Source organism: Rhipicephalus microplus, chromosome X, assembly GCF_043290135.1.
Source record: "Rhipicephalus microplus isolate Deutch F79 chromosome X, USDA_Rmic, whole genome shotgun sequence".
Lineage (NCBI taxonomy): Eukaryota > Metazoa > Arthropoda > Arachnida > Ixodida > Ixodidae > Rhipicephalus > Rhipicephalus microplus.
The window spans coordinates 6770110-6797428 of record NC_134710.1 but is presented as its reverse complement, the minus strand read 5'-3'; the positions used below and the strand labels follow the sequence as shown (position 1 = coordinate 6797428).

The following is a 27319-nucleotide window of genomic DNA, read 5'->3' as shown; positions in this document are numbered from 1 at the left end:
ATAGAACAGAAATGATACAGTTACCACAGCCGAACCCTGTGGTACTACACCGAATGTCCAAGGCAAAGTGGCCAGGCCCAGGATATATCGACAAAGTCCTTGTTATTCAAACAGTAGATATTCAACCCATTCTTAATTCTCAGAGCCAAATCAAGCTTGTGCACCTTTTCAGATAGACTTCTAACGACAAGTGGTGTGAAATACGTTTGACCAATCTGTCGTGCTCTTTCTTCACTAGCGTTAAGCGCAGTGGCAAATGCATCGATTATTTCAGAAAGCTGTGTGACAGCTGATGGGTGCTTGCTTCCAGAAATTATGTCTGTCATCGTAGATAACTTCAACGTATTGCACCCGTGTGCTCAGATTTGGGTGCATGTTAAAGAACCCCAGGTGGTCAAAATTTCAGGAGCTCTCCACTACGGCGTCTCTCATAATCAAATGGTGGTTTTGGGACGTTAAACCCCACATATCAATCAATCAAATTAACGTATTACACTCATTGCTTAAAATTATACCTTGTAATATTCTTCACGTGCTTTATACGCGAGAGATCGGAGAGGTAACGAGTCAAACTTCTTTTCTCCAGAATTTATTGAGAGATTATTTGCAGCCAGTCACGTGGCATTGCTGTCAGCGATACTTGTGAATTTTTTTCAGCAAAATTGCGAGACTCACTGGCAGTATTATTTTGGCCGCCATGTGGCAGCATATCCGGAACTGCTGCCTTTTTAAGAGCTAATTGTAGCCACCAAGACAAAATGCTCTCATCGAAATAATTATAGAGTCGTTATTTTGTTTGTCGTACACATGAAGGATTAGGTGCATTTCAGGCAAATAGCGAGCTCAAGTAAGCAGACAATGAATTATTGAGCATCACCGTTATTTTCCGAGCTACCTCCGTCAAACGGGTTGTTTGTGCAAATGCCGTATATGCAGAGTATTCCCAAGTTTAGCACGGTGTAATTATGTTTTTTTTCCTCGCGCTATTGCTCATTTTTACAGACTTCGACATTCTGAATGGACAGAATCAGCGGAACTCAAGCACATTATTACTTGGCCGACAACGACCAAAAAAGGTCGGTAAGCAAAGGCTGGCACATTGTTTTGGGTCATTCAATCTGTCGGTAATTATGGAGGCGCAGCTGTGTACACTTCATGGGGCCTCTTTATTCAGTTATCGGCCAGCTTTTTCATAACGTCACGTAGAATAATACGTACGCGCGCGCTGACAGGCAACAGCCACGGCTTCAATTTTTCACGAACCGGGCGGCATTTCCCAACAATCAACGAAATATTTGTTAGCTGGGAATCTCTGTAGTACACAAACATCGTGAAACACCGTCAGACAAGTAGAATGACCAGGTGTAGCGCTACACTCCGCGAAATTGCATTTTTTACGAGAGAATAATGGGCGCACTTTTTCACAGCGGGCTTGGGCGACGAGCCGCCAACAGCGCCCTCTGGCCAAGTGGCGCGAAGCCGCCGATCAATGCGGCGGAGAAGAGCTGCCGTCGCTGGACCGAGCAGGTGAGCCCTATTGATGGCCGCCCTTCGGCCACCACCAAGTGTTGTTGTGTCGGATGCTTGTTGTATCAAGAAAGCGACATCTTGGCAGCCCATATGTCCTGCCATTCTAAGTCGTACGCGCGACTTCGAAGGGCTCATACGTGGTTCTGCACTGATCACAACGCATATTCCACGGCGTAACCTTTCGATATAGGGATCGCAACTGGATCATCACCGTGGAAATTCTTACTGAGGTATGTGGAGGGGCCCTCTGCCGCAAATACTGTTGGTAGTGTATGGATGCGCTGCACGCGAAATTCATGTACGTAATCATCTTTCGTTTATTTTTCATTTTGATTTATTTATTTATGTATTTATTTATTTATTTATGTATTTATTTATTTATTTATTTATTTATTTATTTATTTATTTATTTATTTATTTATTTATTTATTTATTTAGATAGATAGATAGATAGATAGATAGATAGATAGATAGATAGATAGATAGATAGATAGATAGATAGATAGATAGATAGATAGATAGATAGATAGATAGATAGATAGATAGATAGATAGATAGATAGATAGATAGATAGATAGATAGATAGATAGATAGATAGATAGGCAATGTGTCAAGGACTAGTTCATCGGCTCGGGTGGTCTGTCATTATTCGTTTGTTCCCCCGATCGCCGACAGCAAGCGCCCTAGTGGCAATGCCTCTGCTATTCTCCATTGCACTCTTGCATACTTTGGGCGTTGGCAGGTGCCAGAAATGTGAAATGTCTCTGGCATGCAGAACTGGCTGTGTCTGGGCGATAGCCTGAGACGGTTTCGTCGGCCCAGATACCTGTTTGGGGCATCTGTCAGAAACCTCTCGTGTATTACACTGGCAATGCCGTAGCTTCTCAGACGACTGTATTGTCGCAAGTGAGAGAATGACACGCGGAGCCGCGAAATATTAACCCCTTTCTGACTCACTAAACTAGGTCTGTCGCAGTGAGGGCGATGCGTCACAGTTCATCATCGTCACGATGTCTCATGCAAAACAGGCAATTGTTCCACTTTAATGTGACGACTGTGGTCCAGTAATTCTTCAAGCCAGGGCTGAATATCTCTATATTCAGTTAATGTATTTGTTGTCAGCCGAGGTTGCTGATCCAAATGTCAGGAAAGGGTGCCCTACACGTTCGGTTCCAGGTATGGCAGTATGGCCAGTGCGAGCACAGCTGCCACCTCTGTAAGTAGCCAAGTGATGTCAAGCTTGAGGGCTGCTTCTCCGAATGGCGTATATGGAATATTGTTTTGGCCTTTAACAACAGTGACTGTCTCGTGCAAGAAAACGAAGACCCCTATAGGCACTTAGGTGAACACACACTAAGTCACGATGGAAGATGCTAAGTCGCGATGGAAATGCCGGGATGACGAGCTTACTCTTTAATAACAGTAACTTATCTATTTGTTTGTTAACTGTGCAGGGACTACAGACGCGCGCTCCAAATATGGCGGCGCGCACTTAAATGGCTGTGATCTGGTGCACAAATAAGCACCGAGGGATTGTTGCGCGCTCCGATCCATTCTTATGGTTATAGCATCGGCGAGCGCACAAGGGAGATGGATACCCCTTTCTCCTATCCAATACGGGTGCCAGTCTTTGCCCTATACTTTCTCAGTTAGGCTGGTCAGGTCATATTTTTAACGCTTATAGTGATTGCCACACAAGCATTATGACGATAAGGGCGACCGAGAAACCTCGGTGTTCCACTTAGAGAGCTGTAGTTCACTTTCCAACTTTACCCCTAGAAAGTCGGGGCGAAAGGCTGGCTGCTGTAAGAAGCACGTGATCATTCATTTTCTTGCATATATACCGGACCTTCTTTCCTTTCTGGCTTGGCAAACGAATTCCCCCCCTCTTGAACAAGGACAAAGCGCACGCCTGTGGTAACAAGACCCCAGCCTTTATCGATTAGTTAGGTTCATCAAGTGTTCCTCATGATCGTTTAATCTGGTCACGTTCATAGTCATGACTGATTTTGCGTTGTCTCCAATATCTGATCTTGCTACATAATTATGGTGATCGTGTCTACATTAAATATTAAGCCTGCGTAACCAGGGGCAGGTACAGTGTGTCCTCGAACCCGCAGATTGGCAATGACCAAGTCCCCATGTCAGTACATACACGTGTACCTAATAAATTTTGTACAATCATACGCCAGCGATAAACTAAGTTCACACGCAAAAAATAATTAGTGACTGAAAATATTGAAGAATAGCCAGGTTTTTGTCTCCGTCAAGTCTCTAACGAAATTCGTTGCTGTTCCTTGCTAGTCCGTAACGCACTGCCAAGCACAACGACAAGCAACACTTGCCCCTCTACCACGAGTGCCAAACCTCTCGGCCACTTTATCTGTTCCCCTTTTTTATAACGTGGGGCCATCGATAATTTGCACGCACATTACTGCAGTTTATGCGAAAAAGGTCGTTTCTCTCCAGAACGGAGGAAAACACTCTTTTCACCACGCCGTGTGATTTGCCTCACTTTGCCTCTTGTTAGACGCAAGCAGCCTTTTCTGTTTACCTGTACTCACGAAACCATTTTTAGATTGGACTAGCAGTTGCTCTTTCTTGATAAAAAATATTACTATTATTTTACGGAGCAAATTTACTATGATTGAATTACGAAACATTTAGAATTTGCTACACGTATGCGACTACATACACAATCATCATACACATGTACAAGAAACGCACAACACATAGGATTCGAACTCGTGACGATTCAATCAGCTACCACGCACGCTAACCAATACAGCACTCCACGACATCGCAGAGTGAGAAGTACTGGGGTATACGCAGCAAAATGAAGTTAGATTAACGCTATTTGCATAGTTAGGAAGCCAGTGGAAATGAGCACATTGTGTTTCAAGTCATTTGAAGGGAGCCATGGCGCGTGACACGATTTCGTTTTCTATTCGTACAAGTGTAACATAACATAAATTTATTTTTCTTAAAGACCCCTCGAGGGGGTATTACATAAGGGGTGGGTTAACATATAATTTTTTTTTGTTGCCACAAGTTTTTATCACGAAATGTGGACACATAATTGATCAAAAAATGATGATGAGCATTCAGTGGTGACGGCATCATGGGGAAGGTTCTTTCAGTCTTTTGCTGTCCCAACAAAGAAGGACATAGAAAAGGTGGTCGTCTTAATCCTCGGCCGGGCAACTTGAAGCGAATGACACGTGCGGTGAGATATGCGGGCCGGTGGGGCGATGTAGGGATGACGAAGAGTGCTGTGAAAAAACTTATGAAAAAGGCTGAGACTAAAGATGCAGCGGCTAATGTCAAGGTTTAAAATAGCTGATTCTTTTTTGAGTGATGTTACACTTGTATTGTAAGAGTACGAAGAATGAATGAACCTGATGGCACGGTTTTGAACTGCCTCGAGTGAGTCGATCAGATAGGCTTGGTGTGGGCTCCAGACTGCGGGTGCGTATTCCAATTTGGATCGGATAAGGGACTTGTAGGCCTGTAGCTTGACATTTTTAGGTGCGTGCCGGAGGTGACGTTTCAGGAAACCCAGAGATTTGTTCGCTGATGATATAATGTTTGTAATATGCGTGCACCAGTTTAGATCACTACATATGGTGACACCGAGATACTTGTATGACTGCACGTGTTCGAGGGTAACGCTAGCAATTACATAAGGGAACAGAAATGGGTTGTGGCGGCGGTGAAATGAAACGGTCTTGCATTTGTTGGGGTTAAGTTTCATGAGCCACAGGTCACACCATTCTTGCACGTGGTTTAGGGCATCTTGGACAGCGGCTTGATCAGTGGGGTTGGTAATTGGTTGATATATTACGCAGTTGATATATAGTGTAAGCACAGACATTGGAAGTAATAAGCATCGTTCGGACGCGACGCGTTCTACTATATTTGGGTAGCAAGCTTTTTAAATGCGAAGCATTTCTTAGCAAACTTGGGCAACTTTGAGAGTATCTACTTATCTATCTAGACGCTTACGTTTCGGTACTCTCGCAGTCACCCCCTTATCTTGGCGTGAAGCAAAATTAGCATGGGAGTGTAAAATGGATGGATGGATTCGTGGGGTTTAACGTCCCAAAACCACCATATGATTATGAGAGACGCCGTGGTGGAGGGCTCCGGAAATTTCGACCACCTGGGGCTCTTTACCGTGCACCTAAATCTGAGCACACGGGCCTACAACATTTCCGCCTCCATCGGAAATGCAACCGCCACAGCCGGGATTCGATCCCGCGACCTGCGGGTCAGCAGCCGAGTACCTTAGCCACTAGACCACCGCGGCGGGGTGAGGGTAATATGGTTTGACGAATATGACACGCTGATCAAGACATGAATAATGTCACACTCCCGTCACGTACGTCGTCAAAACCGTCCTGCCAGACAGTGGCACATACTGACAAGCGGGCATGTGCCTTTGGTATGCGGGTATGTGCCACAGGTGATTGACATTTAGTATACCTACCCAGTAACAACGAGAAACACATCGGCAATTTTAACGCGCGAGCGTTAAGAAATACCCGACATCGGTAGCGTTGAGCCAACGAATTCAAAGAATTGCAATGCAACGAATGCAAACTGTGTGTGTCAGGGTCCCAGCTAGAATCGAACCCAAGCATTCTGCGTGGCAATGCAACATTCTCCACAGAGCTACGCCAGGTCTCGGAACTACTTTTCAAATAGACGCTAATCTTCTTGAAACGTCAATAGTAGTTGCAGTGCGCCCTAACCAATTTTATAAACATTACATATGTACTCCTTTGATACAGCTGTCACGTCGGGTTAACGTCAATTATGGTTTGTTGAATGCGCTGAAGTTGATTTATGTAGCAGTCTCCAGGGCCAGCATCCTCGCGTGCATCAGCGCTTCATATCAGCTTCTGATGTTTCTAATACGCATATTCTATTTGGCAACGTTGCGCAAGTGCAAATAACTGGTTATATAAACATCTGCAACTCTTCGACATATATGTCTGTGCGTGCAACATTTGTACATAAATTTAGCGTTGTTTCATGACGTGTCGCTCAAAAAAAAATTACAACACGGTCACCTTCCCTCCGCATGCTTCGCATTCCGTTGATTCCGAGATACATGGGATCTACCGAATTTTTTCCATTTTACACTTAAGCCTTTAGTTAATCATGAGCAACTATTTTTTATGGCGTACGTGAAAATAGGAAATGGGTAAAAGTGGTATTATGCAAGCGTGTTTTAGCAAATTACTGTGTGTACGTGCGTGCTCACGCACCTGTCTGTGTGTGCGCGTGTGTGTGCGTGCGTGTGTGTGTGTGCGTGCGTGTTTCTGCGTGTGTAAGAAAGAAAGAAAGAAAGAAAGAAAGAAAGAAAGAAAGAAAGAAAGAAAGAAAGAAAGAAAGAAAGAAAGAAAGAAAGAGAAAGGCATTGATGTGTCCAAACCTTCTTTTTTTATCTATGAGATGTTTACGCATTTCGAACGCTTACATATATGCTCCTGTGATGTCCAACTTGCTCCTTTTATTTACACAGCGCTCTCTTTGCAACATATTTCCATTGGCTAAACGTTCGACACGTACCATGTCATGCTTCGGGAAGCCTCCTAAAAATCATTGCATTTGGGAAAACGATTGCTGGAAGGAAAACCTGTTGAGGCAGGTATTTCTTGAATGTTAGACAAATGAACACAGTCAAAGAAACACACGAAGGCAACTCACGTTACAGAGGCGATGCACGTCTACTCTAACGTTGCGCTCACACGCCAACTCAAATAGCTAATCTGTTGAACACTGCTGATGTCAGCGAGTAGATATAGATATGTCAGCAGATAGGATGACCTCTCTGCATTCTAGGGTCGACATTCAAATGCGAATATTGTATTACAATGGAGGCTGCCCACCATTACAAACATTTTATAGAAAACGTCTTTACGTTTTTAGTCATTGTTCTCACATTGTGTTGAATAGTAATTCTCTGTTCTTTGAATAATCAATGAGCACGTTGTTGAGACGTTTGAAAATTGTTAGCTGAAATCTCATTCAAATTTTGTTAGAGAAGGAGGTGCTGAATTCTAGTCCATTTATTATCAAAAGTGTATACTGTGTATTGAAAAATCACTGTGATGTTTCTGTTGTATAGTTACAGATAGAGAATTGAAGCACTATTTAAATTTTGTGCAGTATATACGCAACAAAAAACATGTTTTAAAAGTGGTTGAATTGTTGCAGACAAGTTGTTGAAGAAGGCTACGTCAATGTGTTGCGGCGCTAATAATGACAGCGCAGACGCCCCTTAAGGCAGATTGCGCTTTTCGTTAGGATTACATACAAATTTGAAGATGGTCGAGCCACTGAAGAATTGCAACCTGAATGAAAACCTGCCAATAATGAGGCCAAAAAAGCTATAGGTAACGTTAATCGTACACTCTTAAGCGTGTAGTAATATTTTTGATTTAAACAAAGTAAATTGCATGAAAAGACAACTCGTCGCTTGCTGGGCAAATGATTTTCGTCCACCGCCTATAAATATGGCAAGTCGTTTCGCACCAACAGACTCCTCCATTACGACACTTCTACTATACGGCAACATACAGGTGCTGTAAACACGTTCGTCAACCACATTAGGAAGTTTTATAGAAGTATTCAATTTACTATGCACTATTCTTCCAACAAAATTGACTTGCCAGACACGATAGTGTCTATAGAAAGAGAGAAATTAAAAAGGGCACTCTGCTGAACATGAACACATAATCAACAATACCTAGATTACACCATAATCAAGGTATGTACCCGAAGCAAGGTATATTTGTTGAACGGGCCAGGCTTATAAGATTTGTAGCTAATATGTTCGGCACTTAGAGAACCTAAAAAAAACATCAGTTCATAATGACGTTTTTAGGGGCGAAGCTCCGCAGGGCGTGGGTCTGTAACTCCTCTGACGTATGTAGTATGTAGCCATCACCTGTGGCACATACCTGCATCCAAGCGGCCCATACCCGCCCCCGAGTATATGCCACTGTTTTAGGGGTGAAGGTCCTTGGGGTGAGGGTCTGTACATACTTCGATGTATGTAGTATAAAGCCACTTCTAGTTTAGTTCTTGGAGTGTTCACTGGATGGAGGAACTTGTAGTTGATGAAAAGATGTTGTAAACCAGATGGCGGTACTTCCCTGCTTCTGTCTGTCCGTGCTTCCGTCCGTGTGTCCGTCCGTCTACCTGTCCGTTCCTGCTTACGTTCATTCGTGCTTCCGTCCATCCGTTCATCCGTCCAGACTGTCCGTGCTTCCGTTCATTCGTCCATCCACCCGTGCTTTTGTTCGTCTGTCCATCAGTCTGTGCTTCCGTCCGTCTGTCCGTGCATTGGTCAGTCAGTCCGTGCTTCCGTGCGTTTGTTCGTGCTTCCGTCCGTCTTCCTGTCCGTTCGTGCTTCCGTCCGTCCATCAGTCTGTCTGTGCTTCCGTCCGTCCGGACGCTTCGCCTCACTCATCATTCACTCCGTAGATATGCTGTGGCTTTTTACAGCGAAAGCTGCTATGGGATCAAAACTCGAGTCACGCGCGGCGCCGTAGTTGTGCGCCGCCGCCGGTGTCCGTAACCACTATCGCGAAATAAGAAAAACAAACATAGTACCAAGGACACAGTAGGACTCGAATCAGGGTCCACTGCGTGTCAGCCCAGTATTCCACCACTGAACCACACTGGTGCTTGGGAGGTCATCGCAAACTTGCTTGAGGCAGGCTTGATGTTGGGAAAAGAATTGCGTTAATATGAGTAATAAAGCGTCTTATAGGAGCAAAAAAAAGCGACGAGGCGTCACACAATGCGAATAGCGTAACGAGTGGGTCGTCCAATGCACCAACGCATTCCAAAACCATGTTTATGATCACCTAAAAACTGTGGCGCATACCCACTTCAGGCATAATTCGTCATCGTCGTCAGCCACATCAAGAACAACTGGCACGAAATTGCTTGCAAGTGTATAGCCGATACAACGCTTCTCAGAAGAATGACGAAAAATGGCATAGCGAATGCTGGACTACTCTCCAGAAATTATTAATATTATTATAGCCGTAGAGGGTACCCAGCAAGTGTGCTTGCAGCAGTCATCCAATGAGTGTTTATAAAAGGCTCTAAAAGACCGCTCTTCTAGCTTTCGCTGTGACTGTGCTGTGCTTTCCGCGCAGGCCTGGCATTTTTGCTTTTTCCACCGCATGAACGAAACACGGCTTTAAAAATAATTCTCCATAAAAAAAGTTCTTTGAACACCTGCATTTGGGTCAATATAACTGCGAATAGCTCTAGATGCCATGTCCTTTAACTTAAGTCCTTCGGTGCTTAATCTGTTCAGCAACCTTGGTAACTTTTTTCCAAGCCTTTGTTGCTGATAAGTTGTTCGTACTGTTGGTATTTAGGTACTCTTTTTTTTCAAAATTTTCGTACAGTAGCCTTATCTTGTAATGTAGAAAAGTCCGTAACAATATCCTATCCAGTTTTCAATTCATGTTTATATGCTCTACACCAGCCATGCATGTTTCGGGGACCCATTTTGGTAGCGATGAGGGACCCCTTGCAGTGAGTGAAAGGCGTCAATAATGAACGCAACATACAGTGTACAATAGGTGATCAGTTGTTGTCCCTGGCAAAGAATACTCAAGCCACAGCGATCTTAACAGCTTTTTAATAAGTATTGCAATCCTAGGTCACATTAATCTTGTTTTCAGCTACGTTTCCTATGCAAACCTAGAAAAACTATGCTCGTGGACATATGTCCTAGAAAACTGCAACAAAACCTTCACAACCATCTCATGCACAAGGGGAACACAAAACAGCTCCACCGCAATGAAAAAAGTTTTATGTGGCATCCCACATCAAATATAAGAAGGGGCCGCTGTCACGGGACATAGTATGCTTCAATATAAATAAATAAATAAATTAATTAATTAACGAGTTTTATTCATTTTTGATAATGGCGTTTCTATCCCCAAAAATGACTTTGGGGCCCAGGGTACACAAACTGCCATTCAATAAGCACTTGTTTACACAATCAGTAATCATACAAAGTTGTGAATAGCAACAAATAATCACAGGTATGCAAGTTACTTGTCGCATTTTCAGCCCCATGTGAGAAACTTTTTTTGTAAAACGTGTAAAAAGGCGCACAATTTCAGTGTGTGCGCAGGCTGGGTAAATTCAGAGGCTGCAGACAGAGAGCGGCCACAGCTAAACTTACTTCCCTTAAAAGCAGTTAATTCTGGCGTCCACCGCGATAAAGCAATGTTCGAAGTGATAGGCTGGCTGACGCGAAGATAGCGCGTTAGATCCCGGCTGCAGCGGTCGCATTTCAATCAAGAGAAAATGGTAGAGGCCCGTGCGCTGTGCGATGTCAGCGCAGCTTAAAGAACACCACATAGTCAAAATTGCCGGAGCCCTCCCACTATACGGCGTCTCTCGTAATCATGTCGTGGTTTTGGGGCGTAAAACCTGAGGTGTTATTATTATCAGTAGTAGTGCTTTTTAAGATTTATTTATTTTACATATTTACATAATATGTGGCTGTTCTAAATCATAGGGGGTCTCAACGTTCTATAGAAAAGTTTTTTATACGTACGCAACAGGCTAGAAAAAAGTTTATCGAATTCACCAAAACGCAAAAAATACAACCATGAAGCTTTCGGGTGACAAGATATGCATGAATGGCAAAACTTACACACTCGACCATGTTAGCAGCGCTGTTATTTTATCAGAAATATAGGTCGTAATGATAACATGTTCACCATTTCGAAATATCAATCACCGGAATACCAAGTTGCAGCTCTTACACCTTGCACGACAAAAGCTCCCTGAAAACCAACATAACATTTGACTACTCCTTCTTTGCTAGTATAATTTGCTAACGCTATATAATTTTTGGCGTTCAACGTCCCAAAATCACCATATTGCCATGCGCGTTTCTGATTTTGGATCTTGTTTGATTCGGTTTCGCTTACAAACCCTGGGCCAGGAATGCTCAGCGCTAACTGTGCGTCATTGTTCGAGAACGTTCGCGCTCATTGTAGACCGTTCTGTGAATATTTCCTTCTAGACACGAACAATCGAGATTATTCCAGAGCTTGCACAAAGACCAGTGCTAAGAATGTAATATCATCATCATTATCATCAGCCCGACTACGTCCACTGCAGGACAAAGGCCTGCAGTGGACGTAATATATGCATGTCTGAATGCCGCCACGCTTCGCCATTTGTGAGTTGATCGACGGCCGACGCTCTGTTCACCGCTACCAGTGCCCGTGTGTTGCTGTAATCTGACCTCCAGTTTCCTGGCCTCAAATTTCGCCGAATAAACAGTTTCATCTGAACATCGAGGGTGCTCCGTTCATCCACCTCATGACCCTGTGGTAGTATGATTATGAGAGAAGCCGCAGTAAGGGGCTCGGAAAATTTCGACCACATTGGGGTCTTTAACTTGTACCTAAAAACCTAAGCACACGCGCCTCAAGCCTTGATTGATTGAGATGTGGGGTTGGACGTCCCAAAACCACCATATGATTATGAGAGACGCCATATTGGAGGGCTCCGGAAATTTATACCACGTGGGGTTCTTTAACGCGCACCCAAATCTGAGCACACGGGCTTACAATATTTCCGCCTCCATCTAAAATGTAACCGCCACTGCCAGGATTTGATCCCACGACCTGCGGGTCAGCAGCCGAGTGCCTTAGCCACTAGACCACCAAGACGGGTATATCCTAACACTACAAGCTTAATACACAAACGCGATGCAATCTGCTCTTTTCTAGAGGCTAATGCTGATACCCTCGTTCTCACTGAAACTTGGCTCTACCTTGTAATCGTAAGTAACGAAGTTCTTGCTTGATAGTGAGTGCTGTAGCATATACCGCAGCGATCACGTTGACAACAGAGATGGTGGTGTACTTCGCGTAAAAATTCGCTCACTTTTTACTTGCTGAGTCTTGACTTGACCAATAAAATCATTTGGATAGTCTGCATGACTAAATACGCTAAGCTTCTTATTGGCAACTGCTACCGTCCACCTGATTCTAGTAGTACGATTGCGCGTGAGCTTGTTCATAGTTTAGAAACTTACATACATTTTTGCCCTACATATGCGATTTGTCTCTTTGTTAACTTTAATTTTCCGCTAATTGTTTGCGCGATCATATCTTCGCCATGCTGCCTTTCAAGAAAATTGGTTGGCTTAGCATTGGATATGTTACATGTAGACCATCACCCGATTCAAGGTTTAAATACATTGAACTTGTCAATTACAAATGTTCTAGAATCAGTGAAGATGCCTAGAAGGTTTCAGTGGCCATATTTTATTAAATTAATGTTGATTGATATGTTGCGTTGAACGTCCCAAAACCACCTTATGATTATGAGAGACGCCGTAGTGGAGGGCTCCGGAAATTTCGACCACCTGGGGTTCTTTAACGTGCACCCAAATCTGAGAACACGGGCCTACACCATTTCCGCCTCCATCGGAAATGCAGCCGCCGCAACCAGGATTCGAACCCGCGACCTGCGGGTCAGCAGCCGAGTACCTTAGCCACTAGACCACCGCGGCGGGGCTTTATTATAGTAATGCTGCACCTGCCTTTACCATTCACAGGAATGTCTAAAAAAAGGCGGGAATACCGCGAATATCCCTTTTGCGAAATAAACGCACAGCTAGAAGAATATATCAAGGTAGTGTTTTTTTTTTATTGATATGATACATGAGGAGATGTTGGCGCACAAATAAGGTGCCGGGTACTCCTTAGTCCTTGAATGAAACTTGAACACGTATCTTAAAGTAAAACATACGAAGCAGTGCATGCAAAGTAGAACACTCGGGCACCTATATGCAAAGATACACTTATACGCACATATCACAACAAAATTGTAAATGTTCGAAAGTCAAAAAATTAACTTTCTGATGATGTCCCTCATTAATAATGGGTCCAACCAGCACAAAATATTCAGTCCAACCAGCACAAAACAGCAGAGCACACGCCTGGTATTTATGATTATGTATTCGCTCGTGTGTACATAATAGTCGACACGTCATTCACTTCAGTACACACATATGATGGGTGTCGCGTGATACTGCACATAATAAGTACATGTGTCCTACAAATTAAAGTTCATTATTTCTTAGTACTTGTCAGCAATTCAGCTGTCTTGTAAGAAACGTGTTAATAATTTTAAAGTGTGTGACTGTAAAACTCCAGTTGGCCACGGCCCCAGAAGTTTCTTCATGCTAAATGGTCTGCGGTCTAATGCCAACAGTTCCGATTTAAGACGGCGTCTCGGCGTGTCATGATGTGGACAGTCTATGAGAAAGTGACATACGTCTTCATCTATAAATCCCCATTCATGTTCGGGAGTTTCAGCTCTGCCAATTCTGTGCGAAAAATTTGTTGTGTATGCGGTGCCTAGCTCAATCAGTGAATTAGAGTTTCCATACCTCTATCTAATGCCAGCGTAATTTTGAATTCAATAAATGGATGGATGTGAGATAAATCACAGCTCTTTGTACTTTGGTCCAATTAAGCAGTTTTACTCATTCTGAAAGTTGTATTCTTTGTAATACTACGCAATTCATTTGTCAAAATCGGTAAAGAAAAAGTAACATCATTATGATGTGCTTGTCGTTCTGCTTCATCGGCAGCCGTGTTTCCAGGAATGTTGCAATGCACAGGTATCCACTGAAATTCGATCTCATGTTGTGCCTTGTTTGCTTTAGTGAGCTCTTTCAGCGTTTAGTATGTCATACTATCCCTAAACTGTCGTGTTTGTACTGGAGAGTTATCTTAATGTGGTCTCTGAGTCACTAAAAACTTCCCTTTTTTTTTGCGCCTGCTGCCGAGTTTATAAACTTTATAGCATACAGTATAGCGAAAAGCTCGGCGGTAGTAGATGACGTCATGCAACATAATTTAAATGATTCCTGAATATTGAGCTGTGGTATAATAAATGCCGATGTTGAAGACGTTGTAATACTTGAACCACCTGTGTAAACGTGCATGTACCCTGGATACTGCATGTGTATCTGATAAAGTGCTAGTTGTTGAGCAGCTTGGATGAACATGTCTCTCTTTCTGATGATGCCATCCACTGAGTATTCAATGCTTGGTATTGCAAACAGCCATGGAGGATAGTTGATTTCAGAGCTCCAAAATTCATTTCTTGGTAATATATGTACATTACTCTGTATTTATTCGTGATCATTGCTTTTATCCCTTCGTGAAATATCCAGCGCCAATGGGTGGTCCTTGTGTTGCGTCTGTAAGTGAAAAAATGGGGGCATGTTTTGATTGTTTTCATGACTGGAAGGGGTGCTTGTCGAGTCTCTGTTATGACAAGGCTGCTGGAAGCCGCTCATGGAACACCTAGGCAGACGCGCAGTCCCCTAGCTAATAGTCTTTGGAGTCACTCCTCTGAAGTGCGGGAAAGGCCGTGCAACACTGTTGCAGAATATGCAACATTTTTTGTCGTAATAAAGCACTGTGAACAGCGAGCATGGATGATACAGATCCACCCCATAATGTCCCAGCAATTCTGCGGAGTATATCCACTAGCATATTCACCTCGTTTTCGAGTTTCTTTATGTGAGGTGCCCATGATAGCTGCCTGTCAAGTATTACTCCGAGAAACGGATGCTGTGTCACAATCATTAGTGGTTCTCCTTCTAAATTTAGATTGAATTTTTTAACTTCTTGCGAGTGAAGGGCAATACAGCTGTCTTTGCGTGCGACAGAACTATTCACCCTTTCTTTTAAAAAGTTGTTAATAATATTTATTGCGTCTTGCAATGCAATCTGAATCAACCGTACGTCCGTGCCAGATGCCCAAATGCACTCATCATCTGCATATAAAAAGTACTTCAACCTAGAAGGCAGTATTTTTGCTAGATCAGTCATAACACAGTTGAAAAAAAAAAAAGGGCTGAGTACGCTTTCTTGTGGCACTCCCTGTCTGACATCTTGTCCCACACTTTTTGCTTCGCTCGTCTGAATGAATATTTTGCGACCTGATAGAAATTCAGATACCCACCGCAAAGACCTGCCCGACAGTCCAAGTTCCAACATACACAGCAGAACATGGGTGTGACTGACTGTTTTAAATGCCCTTTTGATGTCTAAGAACACTGCGACCGTCAAACTACCGCAGGTGCGTTCATGCTCCACATACGTTACTATGTCCAGTATTGCATCCATTGTGCATCTCTGTTTCCTAAAACCTGTTAGGTAGTTGGAGAATACACCGGTTTTGTTGCACCCCCACTGAAGTCGCGAACCAATCATTTCTTCCATTACCTTACATAGACAGCTTGTAAGACTAATTGGACAGAAAGGTTCAAGGGAGCCTTAGCCGGTTTTAATACTGCAATGATGCGAGCGAATTTCCGTGACTCAGGTTCAATTTCTTGCATCCATTGATAATTGTAAATATCCTAGAGAGTAGTTGTGCCTGTCGGCCCAAGGTTCTTTAGCATACTGTACGTAATGCCGTCCGGTCCAGAGGCCGATGTTTGACGACACGATGCTATAGCACATTGTAGTTCACTTAACGTAAATAGAGGGTCTAGTTGAGGACGCTGGGCCCAAAAGCAAGCAATAATTTTCTGGCTGGCTAACGTGACAGAATTATCAAATAAGGCACATTGTGGTGCGGCGGGCCTACTGATAAGTTGACAAAAGTCATCTGCTACCACAACTTCCCGTTTGTTCAAGGCTACAGCAAGAGCACGAAATGGGAAGCGCTGGGATACAGGGCTACTAAATGCTCGAATTACAAGCCAAATTTTTGGAACAGGTGTGTGGGGAGAGAGCGTGCCACAAAAATCCCGCCAGCGTCATTTCCCTAGATTTTCTAGTCGTCTGCACATTACACTGTGGATTTTCTGCGCATTTTTATATGATTCTAAACTTCCGCTGCGTCGATATGCCCTTTTGTCTGACGGCTCTTAGATGTTCATACTTTCCATCGACTGCAGCATAGTCTTTTGGAATCGGGACTTTTTCTGTACATTTATTCGCATTCTCTTGCAGAAATTTAGTAAAGCTTTCAACTGTCGTTAGTTCATTATAGTGTTGTTTCCGTCAATTTGTAACTGGTCTGTGAACAAAATCTCGGTGCTTTTCAGAGACAAAATATCTCACAAATTGGTCAATATAACACAATTACCGGTCAAAACTTACCGCAATTAATCAAATCCCCGGTGCACAAAATTTCTTCGAAAACAAGGAAACAAAAAAAGTGACTGTGCTGTAATGCTAACCACGCTACAACCTCCGCTTAGAAAAAATTCAGGTGCTACTTGATCAATTACAGTACGAGACTGTGTAATACCAAAGACGAATATTTTCAGAACAATTTGCCTTCTCTTTTGCAAAGTATGCAAAAGACATTCTAGTCGCTCATATACCCTGTCACGGTTTTAGTCACTTGTCATCAAAGCAACCTTTCGACTTCAAAGTACAAGGGTGCTGGTACTTCCAACACAATTCACTAATATATATATGGAAACCGGGAAGATCCCTACGACGTGCCACATGTCCCTGATTACAACTACCTGTACATGTACGATGCAGCCTAATGAAATTATTGTGGATGGGATTGCGTGTGGGATTAAACAGATTAACGCATCCTCATCAGCCGGTATTGATAATACTTACTATAAATGATTAAGAAGTACTCTTTTGATTCTAGCATTATATTGGACCACATTATTCGACAGTCGCTTTCGCCCGAAAACCTGCCAGAAGACTGGAAGGGTGCCACAGTGATACCTATTTTCAAACCCGGAAATAGACATTCGCCAAAAATTATCGCCCAATCTCACTCACATGCATCAGTTGCATACAATACACAAAACCATATACAGGTCGCATGTCACCTCAGTACTGAAAAATTCTTCTCTAACCAGCACAGATTCAGTAAGAGCATGTCAAACAAAACACAAAATTCACTACGGGTATTTATAACAGCATCAATTGTCTGCAGACTGATTGCACCCTCGTTAATTTAGCCAATGTTAAAAAAATATGCTTAGAACAGAGCGCAAAAAAGGCACATCACACACAGATAGCGGACGCACCCAGCGTTGGCTCAATATTTTTGTTAAACAGTGCACCGCTATAAGTACAGAAGATAACTCCCATAACACCACGTGAGAGGACATAGCACAGAGAGGCCAGCTACAGCATACCTAATACAGATTGCGAAAACGCCTTACGTAGATAATCTAGTTCTATGGGCAATAGATCTATTGACATTGTGTTGACGCTGTTGTCGCCCAATCGCGAAATCTGATACGCTTCAACAATTTTGCGTGTTAAGCAGCATGATACTTGCTAACTGCGCCAAACTTCCTAAAAGCCGGTGAGCCCGTGCATGAGCGACAGTGATTGATATGTGGGGTATGAAATCCCAAAAGCATCACACGATTATAAGAGACGCTGTAGTGGAGGGCTCTGGAAAGTTAAACCAGCTGTGGTTTTTTAACGTGCACCCAAATTTGAGCACATGGGCCTACAGCCTTTTCGCCTCCAACAAAAATGCAGGTGCCCCAGCCGGGATTCCATGTTACGGTCTGCGGTTCAGCCGCCGAATACTTTAGCCACTAGACCACCGCGGTGGCGCCATGGGTGGCAGTGGATGGCTAGCCAACTATCTTGTGCACGTTTTAGATTGTTACCGTGATATCTTATTCTACCGTTAAAACAACGACCCGTCTGGCCTACGTAAAATTTTGCGCATGTGAGAGAAATACGATAAACAATATGTTCAATGCAGTCGATATACTTAGTCGTATGCTTCGTTTGGCAACATTTATTATGGTTCACCCAAATTCATGGTTGGCTAGCCATGCACTGTCGGTCATGCACGTGTTCACAGGCTGTCGATAAATGCAGCGTAGTCAATCTTCCTATGTCTCTTCTGGCGCCTCACAGGGCAGCGCTCGTGGTACATTACTTTGCTTTATCTGCATCGAAAGCCTCCCAAATATTATATCATCAAATATCAGAAACTTCCCTGATGAATGCATCCTGTACAGACCGATAAACCCAATGACCTAGTGACCACTTCATCCTCAAGTATGACCTGAACACGATATCTAACTCTTGTAAGACTCGGCTGATACCCTAAGTAATAATAAGTGCAATGTGTAATTCCCTTCCCTTGGACGCAAAACATGTCGTTTATAACTTGACTTTCTTTACCACATACAAAGTGACAGGTTTTCCCGAGCTACTACTTATAAATATCTAAGCATCCATCTTACTCCAGAACTTTCGTGGTTTGACCAGATTGCTGCTACTTCTGGAAAAACTTCGTCATTGCCTCTCCAACGTTCGTAAATTGTCCTACCAAACTTTCGTCACCCTGCAACTTCAACATGCTCATCTGTTTCGTCTTCTTCCGTTCAATATACAATTAACATGCTTGAAGCGGTTCAGAACAGAGCCGCTTCTTACATTTAACAACACTCCGGCAAACAATTTAGTGTGACTCTGCCTAAACTCAACCATTTTGTCCATGTTTGCCGTCAGATGTTTTGTTATGCCTATTTCATAGATACGTCTACAGTAGCACAGCACTGTCGTTGCACCTTCAACACCCACACGTCATGCAGGTTACATAATTACATCAGCTTCACACGCATCTTCGGTAACACAAACACGTTTGACACATCAGCACTACACTACCACAAGTCATTTGTACGTGGAATGGCATTCTTGTCTATATCGCATCGGATAGCAACCATAACACGTTTCGGCACAAACTTAAATAGCACCGTAAAATTGTTTTATCTTCTAACTTTTTAGTATTTTATTCTTGCAATGTTTACAGCTTTATTTAATATAAGTATATTTTTCTGGTATTGTTAAAAAACGTGAAGTAATTAAACAGGTTCTGCTTAAATTTTAAAGAATCAACAAGCATTGCTCAGAGTATATGTTTCTAGTTTACATATGAATGGTTTGTATGAAAAGAAATGACTTGTTTATGCAACGCTAGAAATATATTAGAATTGCAAACTTTTCAGTTAAATAAGGTACAAATACAAAAGTAAATAATAAGCTAGAGCACATGAAAGAGCCTTTATGAGCATACCTTATTGGGTAACCTTAGTCGCATTGTAGAAACAACCACAGGCAACGTCTTTCACACCGCGATCTATATATAGGCCACGCCCGCTACCAACAGAAATGTTTGCGGTTGTATGAGTGTTATGGACATAGATGAACTATAAAAATGGCTTGCTTTTTATGAAAAGTAAATTCTCACAATGCAGGTGCTCTAATTTTTTTTTAAAATTAGAACAGCAAAAAGAAATTAGATGAATACAAACAATCGCCACGGTTGAAATGCTCGTATACCAATATGACAAATGTTTCTGTAATTTCATATACTAAGTATAAATAAATCAAACACGTGCGTACACATGCATAACTGTATGCGCGTGTACATCTATGGGCACGTGCACATTAGGATGTTCTAACTGTTATCCTAGAACCACCCGGAACGCGCGGCTTAGCAGGTATCTGGAGCACCCCTCCGATGACACTTTTATAGAGACTTTGAGAAATCAGCTTCACCATTGTTGAGAAATTCTTCTGACCTTGCGCAAAGCAGGCATTCGCTGCGAGGCGCTCTTAACCTGGGACATCTGAGAAAAGACACGCAAGTATTGATCACGGTGAAACATGTTTACAAATCTTCGTCACGCTAAATATGCGTTCCCGAGCACCAACGATAGCGTCAATTCGGGCTCATGTAGTTTTATCTAGCAGGTACAAGATTTCGCGAACCATGGTTCGTGCACGGTTACTGAGATAAAATATACCCCTTCACACCGCATGAAATTATGACAAATTTCCAAGATTTGGGAAATCATTCTGGCGTTATATGCATTTCAGCACAGCTTATGACTTCATTCGGCAAAAGTAGTACAGGGCGCACCTTCTTTCTAAATCTTTGTTAACAGATAAGTTGACCCTCCTGCAGGCACCATCTTCAATCGCAAGCACGCCAGCTGTAGTCGATTAGCATAGCCACAGTATGAAACGACATTCTGGCCGCAAGACTGTATATTGTCTTGCCCGAGCCCCTCTGCTCAAACCCAAGGGGTGATGCTGAGTATTTACAGCTGATAAAACCAAGCCTAATAATAATGCTTACACTATCTCCCCTCGCGCTGAAGAGGCCAACCAGACTACGACTTAGACTGGGAAGAAACGTCGAACTACAGACGTGAAACATGGACTTTCTTTGAACCATGGTAGCTATGGTAAAAAGAAACCTGAACGGGGGGGCATGATAATTTGCATAAGATGTTTGTTCGTAGATGTAGGGACCAACGGGGGGGCATGATAATTTGCATAAGATGTTTGTTCGTAGATGTAGGGACCAAGAAATTGTGACTGCGACTTTTCCCGCGATCCTGGATAACGAGCACTCTTCCAAGGGAGGACTTTATCGCCAGGATGGAAAAAGACGTCATGATAGGAGCTCTCCTAACGCTACATGCTAAATGTCTTTGGGTGAGTTGGTGAATAATGATTGCTTGGAACATAGATGCATAACGTAGAGGAGAACAGCCCTCATAAAAAAGAACCTTGAGTTTCTAGTGTACTTAGTGTGCTCCTAATGAGTAAATATATATCCATTAGGCACGCAATGGTTTATTCCATTTATTAGTAAGTGCAAATCAGAGTCAAACGACCATACGCATTTTAATTTATTTCTGGTCGCTGAAGCACTCAGATTTTTGTTTGTTGTTCCTTATGTCAAGACACCTTCCCTCCCCCCCCCCCCCTTCCTCAAAAAAAGTTCAAGAGCTTTATTGCTACCGTAAATGAGTTTATCATTTTTATACGTTCGTTTATTCTTTTTGTTTTTCAGTAACTGCATGCCATAAACAATTAGAGCTCAATCTGCACTAATGCGATGTTCAAGTAGAATATATTTCCATGTTTCACACAATCCGTGAAATAAATGTCAGCTAGCAAAGCCCAATAACTATTCGAAAGCCTACCTGCAAGTTGGTCGAATAATTGTTTATAACTACAATAAGGCTTATTGTTCGATGCGGTGTATATTCGGAAAAAAACGTTTCCTTATTTTTAACAAGCATGTCTTGATCGGACAGGCAAATGTGGACAGATATGATGAAATTATGCCGCCAATCACATTCGCTCTGAAGCCTAAGTATCCCGCTTGGCCGCTAGGAAGAGGGTAGGGGAAAGGAATGGCTCAGGCGGTGTCATCAAAAGTTTTCGGGTGGAGAAGGCTATGAAGCCAAATTAACTGTGGAAATGATGCGACTTACATAAGAAAGTTCGTCAACACTAATAAGGAAATTGAGGATTCTTCTTATTCATGGTGTAATTATATATATATATATATATTAGTCTCCGCGGATATTTTTAGCCAGGATTGAAAAATATGCAAATGCACTCGGTGACCCTTCAACGAAATACATGTTATTTACTACCAGCAGGAGTAAGTCAATTTTGTGTGGTTCTGTTTTCTGCCTAAATGACTAGTTGGACATGACTAAGCAAGTAACTTCGAAGCAACAAAGCTAGCCGATAAGTTTGTGGAGAAAAATTGTACATCGGTTTGGTGAACATTTGACAACACAGTTTTAACTTTATATCTGTTATTATTAGAGCCTTTCTACTTACTAGACATCCACGCGAGATACAAATACACGGCGTGACATGCCCGCTTGCGCGCCTAGGTGCACCATAATTGCAGTTATCTTTAACAATCTACGGATAAGCGATATACTTACCTATTTACCCACTTACCGATATGCTATCGCCGTTCATCATAGCAAACACATGTCTTGTGTGCACATAGCAACAATGAAGGCACGGCCCTTTGGAGTCACATGCGTAGGTGCATTTCATAGAATAGTAGCTGCCAGCATATGAAACATAGCGCTTTTCGTTGCCTGACTTCATGCCACATCCTCCACACAGCACAAGCGAATTTGTGCTGTGAAGCACTGTCTGCGCTTCCTCAGGTGACGAAACAGTGCGCTGTGAGTAGAGGTGGCCCCTCAAGTACACACAGTAGCACAACGATTCTGGTTGATTGACAGCTGGCTTGAATTTCACCAACTTTGGCAACAGCATGTGGTCTGCCTGTTCACCCTCAAGCTCGCATAGGCCAAAGTGAACCGCATCTTGTTCAGTATCAAATGTCAGCTTATTCCAGGATAGACTAGGCAGGAGGAGATTCCCGCAAACATCTTCTCCTGTCACGGCGTTCAGTACATCCGTTTCAGGATGGCCGACAGCTCGCTGCTCCTGTGGCGGCTGTGCGTCGGCTGCGGCGTGTTGTGGCAGTTCGCCTTCCGTGGAACCATCGTGCACCATTTGCTTTTTTGAAGGATTGCCACGCTGCTCACACAAATTTCTTTCTTTCCTCTTGATAGGCGCTTTCGTAGTGAAGTACTTCGGCGCGTCGGGGAATACTGTCGGGACTGCGTCCGCTCTCAACTGCGGCGGATCCCGCGGCGTTTCAACCACTTCACCGTAGATGATGTCTTCTCGACAAATCTTTCTTCAAAATGACGCCCGCAAACCACACAGTCGTGCGTCAGCTCCTTGTCATCCCGTTTGATATTTCGGGCCCATTGCTCCCTTCTTGAGGCGTCCTTTGGAGCTTTAAACACCGACCCCTTGTCCACGCACGACCTATACCCAGTTTGGCAGCCGGGTACAAGGCACGTACTTGACCTGGACGACGGCATTGCGTGGCTACATTCTCCAGCGACGATCTCGTTCGGCGAACTAGGTGACTGACGGATCAAAACGAAGCAAGCGCACCACAGAACACGGAGATGGCGCACGCAGTGTTCGGGGAGGCGAGCGCCAGCACCTCAGTCCACTGCAGCGCCCCTAGCGGTGCAAAAATTTTTTCATCGCATTTTGCGCCCTCCTCTCTCACGGGGCGAATACGGCGCCCGTCACACTTCCCCTTCTAGCCACCATACCACGAGAGAGAGAACACAACTTTATTGTCGTCAGACTTAAGGAGGTAGGTGACCCGCCAGGCTGAACCTGATGGCCACCTCCTCTGCCCTTTGTACGGCCTGGAGCTGAACGGCCAGGCTGGTGGAGGTCAGAACTGCCTCCCACCCCTCTGGCGAGGGAGCGGCTAGGAGATCGAGAGAGGGGGGATCTTCCCTGCAGGCCCAGAGAATGTGATTAAGTGTGGCTATTGAGCCACAATGCGAGCAATGCGGATCAATCGAGTCGGGGTATATACGTGCATAAATGTATGGGCACGGAAATGAATGTGTTTGCAAGCGGCGCCAGATAACCTCCTGGCGCTTAGTTAGCTTATGGTGCGGGGGTGGTTTTGTCTGCCTCGAAAGACGGTAATATTGTGTGATGTCATGGTAGGATGTCAAGGCTTCACCAGGGTTTTCCAAATCAGAGGCGGGTACCACCGCTCGGCTGACGAATCCTCGAGCATATAGGTGGGCCGCCTCGTTCCCTGGGTTCCCCGCGTGAGCCGGCACCCATACCAGCGCAATGGAGGATAGTGCGTCTTCCTCAGCATCTGTAAGGAGACTGGGCAATAGTAAACGCAGAGTTGTGGGGGCCACAATGCCACGTGCGAAGTTGGATATAGCAGCCTTTGAGTCACTGAGTATAGTGGTGAATCCGGATGCTGCTGCTAGCGCTATCGCCGCTTCCTCAGCTTCTGTCGTATTAAGCACACGGACAGAAGCAGCCGCTTTAATTTGAGGTGAATTGGCGTTGTTGCCGGGGAGAGTGATTACGCTTATTGCATATGCTTTAGTAAACTCTCGGTATTGGGCGGCGTCAACGTACGCAACGGTTGGGTTGGACGCGTACGTTTTTTGCAAGAATTTGGCCCTCGCTTTCCTTCTACCGTCGTGATGGCTGGCCAACATGTTCTTTGGCAGTGGTTTTATGAGGAATTTCTTTCTGATGTTGGGGGGGATGACAGCCGGATCGTTACCCGTAGGAGATACCACATGGTCAATGTTAGCAAGGATCCAACGCCCCGTCCTGCTTCCCTGTAATCGGTGAATTTGCGCCGTAAGATGCGCTTCAAGAAGTTCTTCTAAGGTGTTATGCAGCCCAAGACTGAGGAGGTGCTCTGTCGATGTGTTTCGGGGGAGACCCAATGCCACCTTATACGCTTTGCGTAAGAGCCGATTTAGTTGGGCTCGCTCAGATTGAAGGAGGTGCAAATAAGGGAGGGCGTACGTGAAGCGCGACAAAACGAAGGCTTGAATTATCTGTAGCAGTTCTTTCTCCTTCATGCCTCGATTGCGAGCGCTCACTCGAGATATAAGATGGGCCGTCTGGTTCACGGTTACGGTGAGACGGTCTAGCGTAATGTTGTTGTGGTGGTTTGTTTGCACAATGAGTCCGAGTACTCTCATGTGGGCCACCTGCTTAATTGGCGTGTCATTGACATACACGTTAATACTAGGAAGTGGAGTCTTAATTTTGCGGCGATCTGGAGGTCGCAGTAATAGTAGCTCCGATTTGCTCTGGGAACACTCCAAACCCGCTTCTGACACGTGCTGAACGACTACGTCGGTTGCTCTTTGAAGAGTCTCCTCGATTTGACCATCGGATCCCACCGTCGTCCAGAGCGTGATGTCATCTGCGTAGAGGGTGTATCGCAGGCCGGGTATCGTGTCAAGTTTGGGAGGTAGTGACCTCATAGCGAGGTTGAAAAGGAAAGGGGACAAAACAGCTCCCTGCGGGGTGCCGCGATCACCGAGTGTGATGAGCTTAGAACGAAGGTCACCCACTGAGAGTTCAACCGTTCGATTAGATAAGAAAGCACGGACGTAGTTAAATATGCGTTCCCCGGATCGTAGTTCGGACAGACTGCCTAAAATGGCACTATGCTTCACGTTGTCAAATGCTTTGTGAAGGTCCAGACCGAGCAAAGCCTTGGTACTAGTGCCACTCTCAGGTCGTAGGAGATCGTGATGCAACTGGATGAGCGCATCCTGAGTGGATAGATGGGCCCTGAAGCCCAGCATTGTGGGGGGAAGTAGGCGGTGCTCTTCCGCGAAATTTTGCAAGCGACAGAGGACAACATGCTCCATTAGTTTGCCCAGGCAGGAGGTCAACGAGATTGGACGAAGATTCTCCAGGTCGAGTTTCTTGCCCGGTTTCGGTATAAACGCGACCCTTGCGTGTTTCCATTCTGATGGCAAATGGCCGGACCTCCAGCACTCATTCATATATTCAGTAATGGCCCCTACCGACTTTGGATCGAGGTTGCGCAGCGTCTTATTTGTCACCCCGTCAGGACCGGGTGCCGATGTTGTACGCAGTTTATGTAGCGCTATGCAAACCTCACTTTCCGAAATGTCGGCGTCCAACTGTTCGTTGGCTGTTCCAGTGTATTCAGGCAACTGCTCTGTGCTGTTCTGTTTCTGAGATGTGTTGATGTAGCGGGTGATGAGCTCCTCCAGCAGCTCTTCGTTGGTGCCCGGGTATTGATGGACAATTCGCGCGAGCTGTTTGCGTGCGGCCGACTTGGAGCTACCAGGGTCCAGCAGGTGTCGCAGAAGATGCCACGTTTTCTTGCAGCCCATCTGGCCATTGAGGCTGCCGCAAAGTTGGCCCCACTGTTGGCGTGTTAGCACAGCGGTGTGGGCTTCTAATTCACGTTCGAGCCTCGAGATGCGGCGGCGGAGCCTTGTGTTGTGACGTTGGCGCCGCCACCTACGCATGAGGCTTTCATGCGCCTCCCACATATGTAGAAGGCGTGAATCTGTTGATGGCTGTTCCGGAGTTACGTCTGCTCGGTATGTTGTAGCGTCCACATCTCGACTCAAAGAAAGTATCCATTCGTTCAAGTCCAATACCGAATCGGGTGCCGTTTCTTTGCGCAGTTGGCGGAATTTATCCCAGTCTGTAATGCGAGCTGTGGCTCGTTTTTTTACATTGCTTGTGGTTAACTCAATGGTTACCGCTAGAATGAAATGGTCACTTCCTACGGTGTGACCTGTGTTTTGCCAACGGGCACCCTCCGTGTTTTTGCAAAGGGAGAGGTCTGGGGTAGTATCTCGACATACGCTGTTCCCGATTCGCGTCGATTGCTCCGGATCATTGAGGATACTGAAACCTAGGTCGTGAACCATACCACGAGGGTTCCCTTCGAGGAAATGGTCAATTTTTTGTTTTGTACTGTAAGAGCACACAGGACGTTCGAGTAACATTTCTAAATCGAATGTTTCCTTAATGAAGATTCATAATCCGCTACCATATGCATGGGAACAATTTCATTAGAAGACATTGTACGATTTCAGGTATCGAATGTAATTACCCGTCCGACATTCGAAAGAAAGCGTAAAACGATAGGGTGCAAATTAGGAGACAATGTCGAAGAGGCCCTAAAGCGCATCATGAACGGTCGCTAGCATTTATTACAAAATTCGCCAATGCACCCACTAACATAAAATATTCCTCCACAAGTATATACAATATTAGCTTACAACGAGCCCCCCCCCCCCTCCAGAAAGCGTTTCCCGTAGTACCAAGAGTCGTGTATCGCCGTAACAAAGACTGTAGGAATATGCTAGTGAATGGAAAGAAAATAAACCCTCATTCTGCTACCCACATGACACCAAGTTCTTGTCCCCAATGTAACCCGCGTATTCTGAAGCAAGCTTCGACTGAATTCCAGGCTTCACTTGGCCGAGCTGAACACTGCGCCACTGTTCGGCTGAAAAAACGCGGCGATTTTCAAGAATCACTGGATA

The 27319-nt window shown here is 44.3% G+C and overlaps 1 protein-coding gene across 2 annotated transcripts in view; it reads left to right on the top strand.

The window, feature by feature from the left end:
* The first annotated feature begins 1111 nt into the window (after positions 1-1111).
* LOC142777398 (uncharacterized) overlaps positions 1112-27319 on the top strand; it is a 48342-nt gene continuing 22134 nt past the window's right edge. The window contains exon 1 of one of the 2 annotated variants that reach the window (XM_075881747.1): positions 1112-1527. In XM_075881747.1, coding sequence (XP_075737862.1) covers positions 1408-1527 — 120 coding nt within the window. In that variant the 5' untranslated portion in view covers positions 1112-1407. Of the gene's footprint in view, positions 1761-27319 lie in introns of both variants that reach the window. The other variant, XM_075881748.1, reaches the window with a different exon arrangement.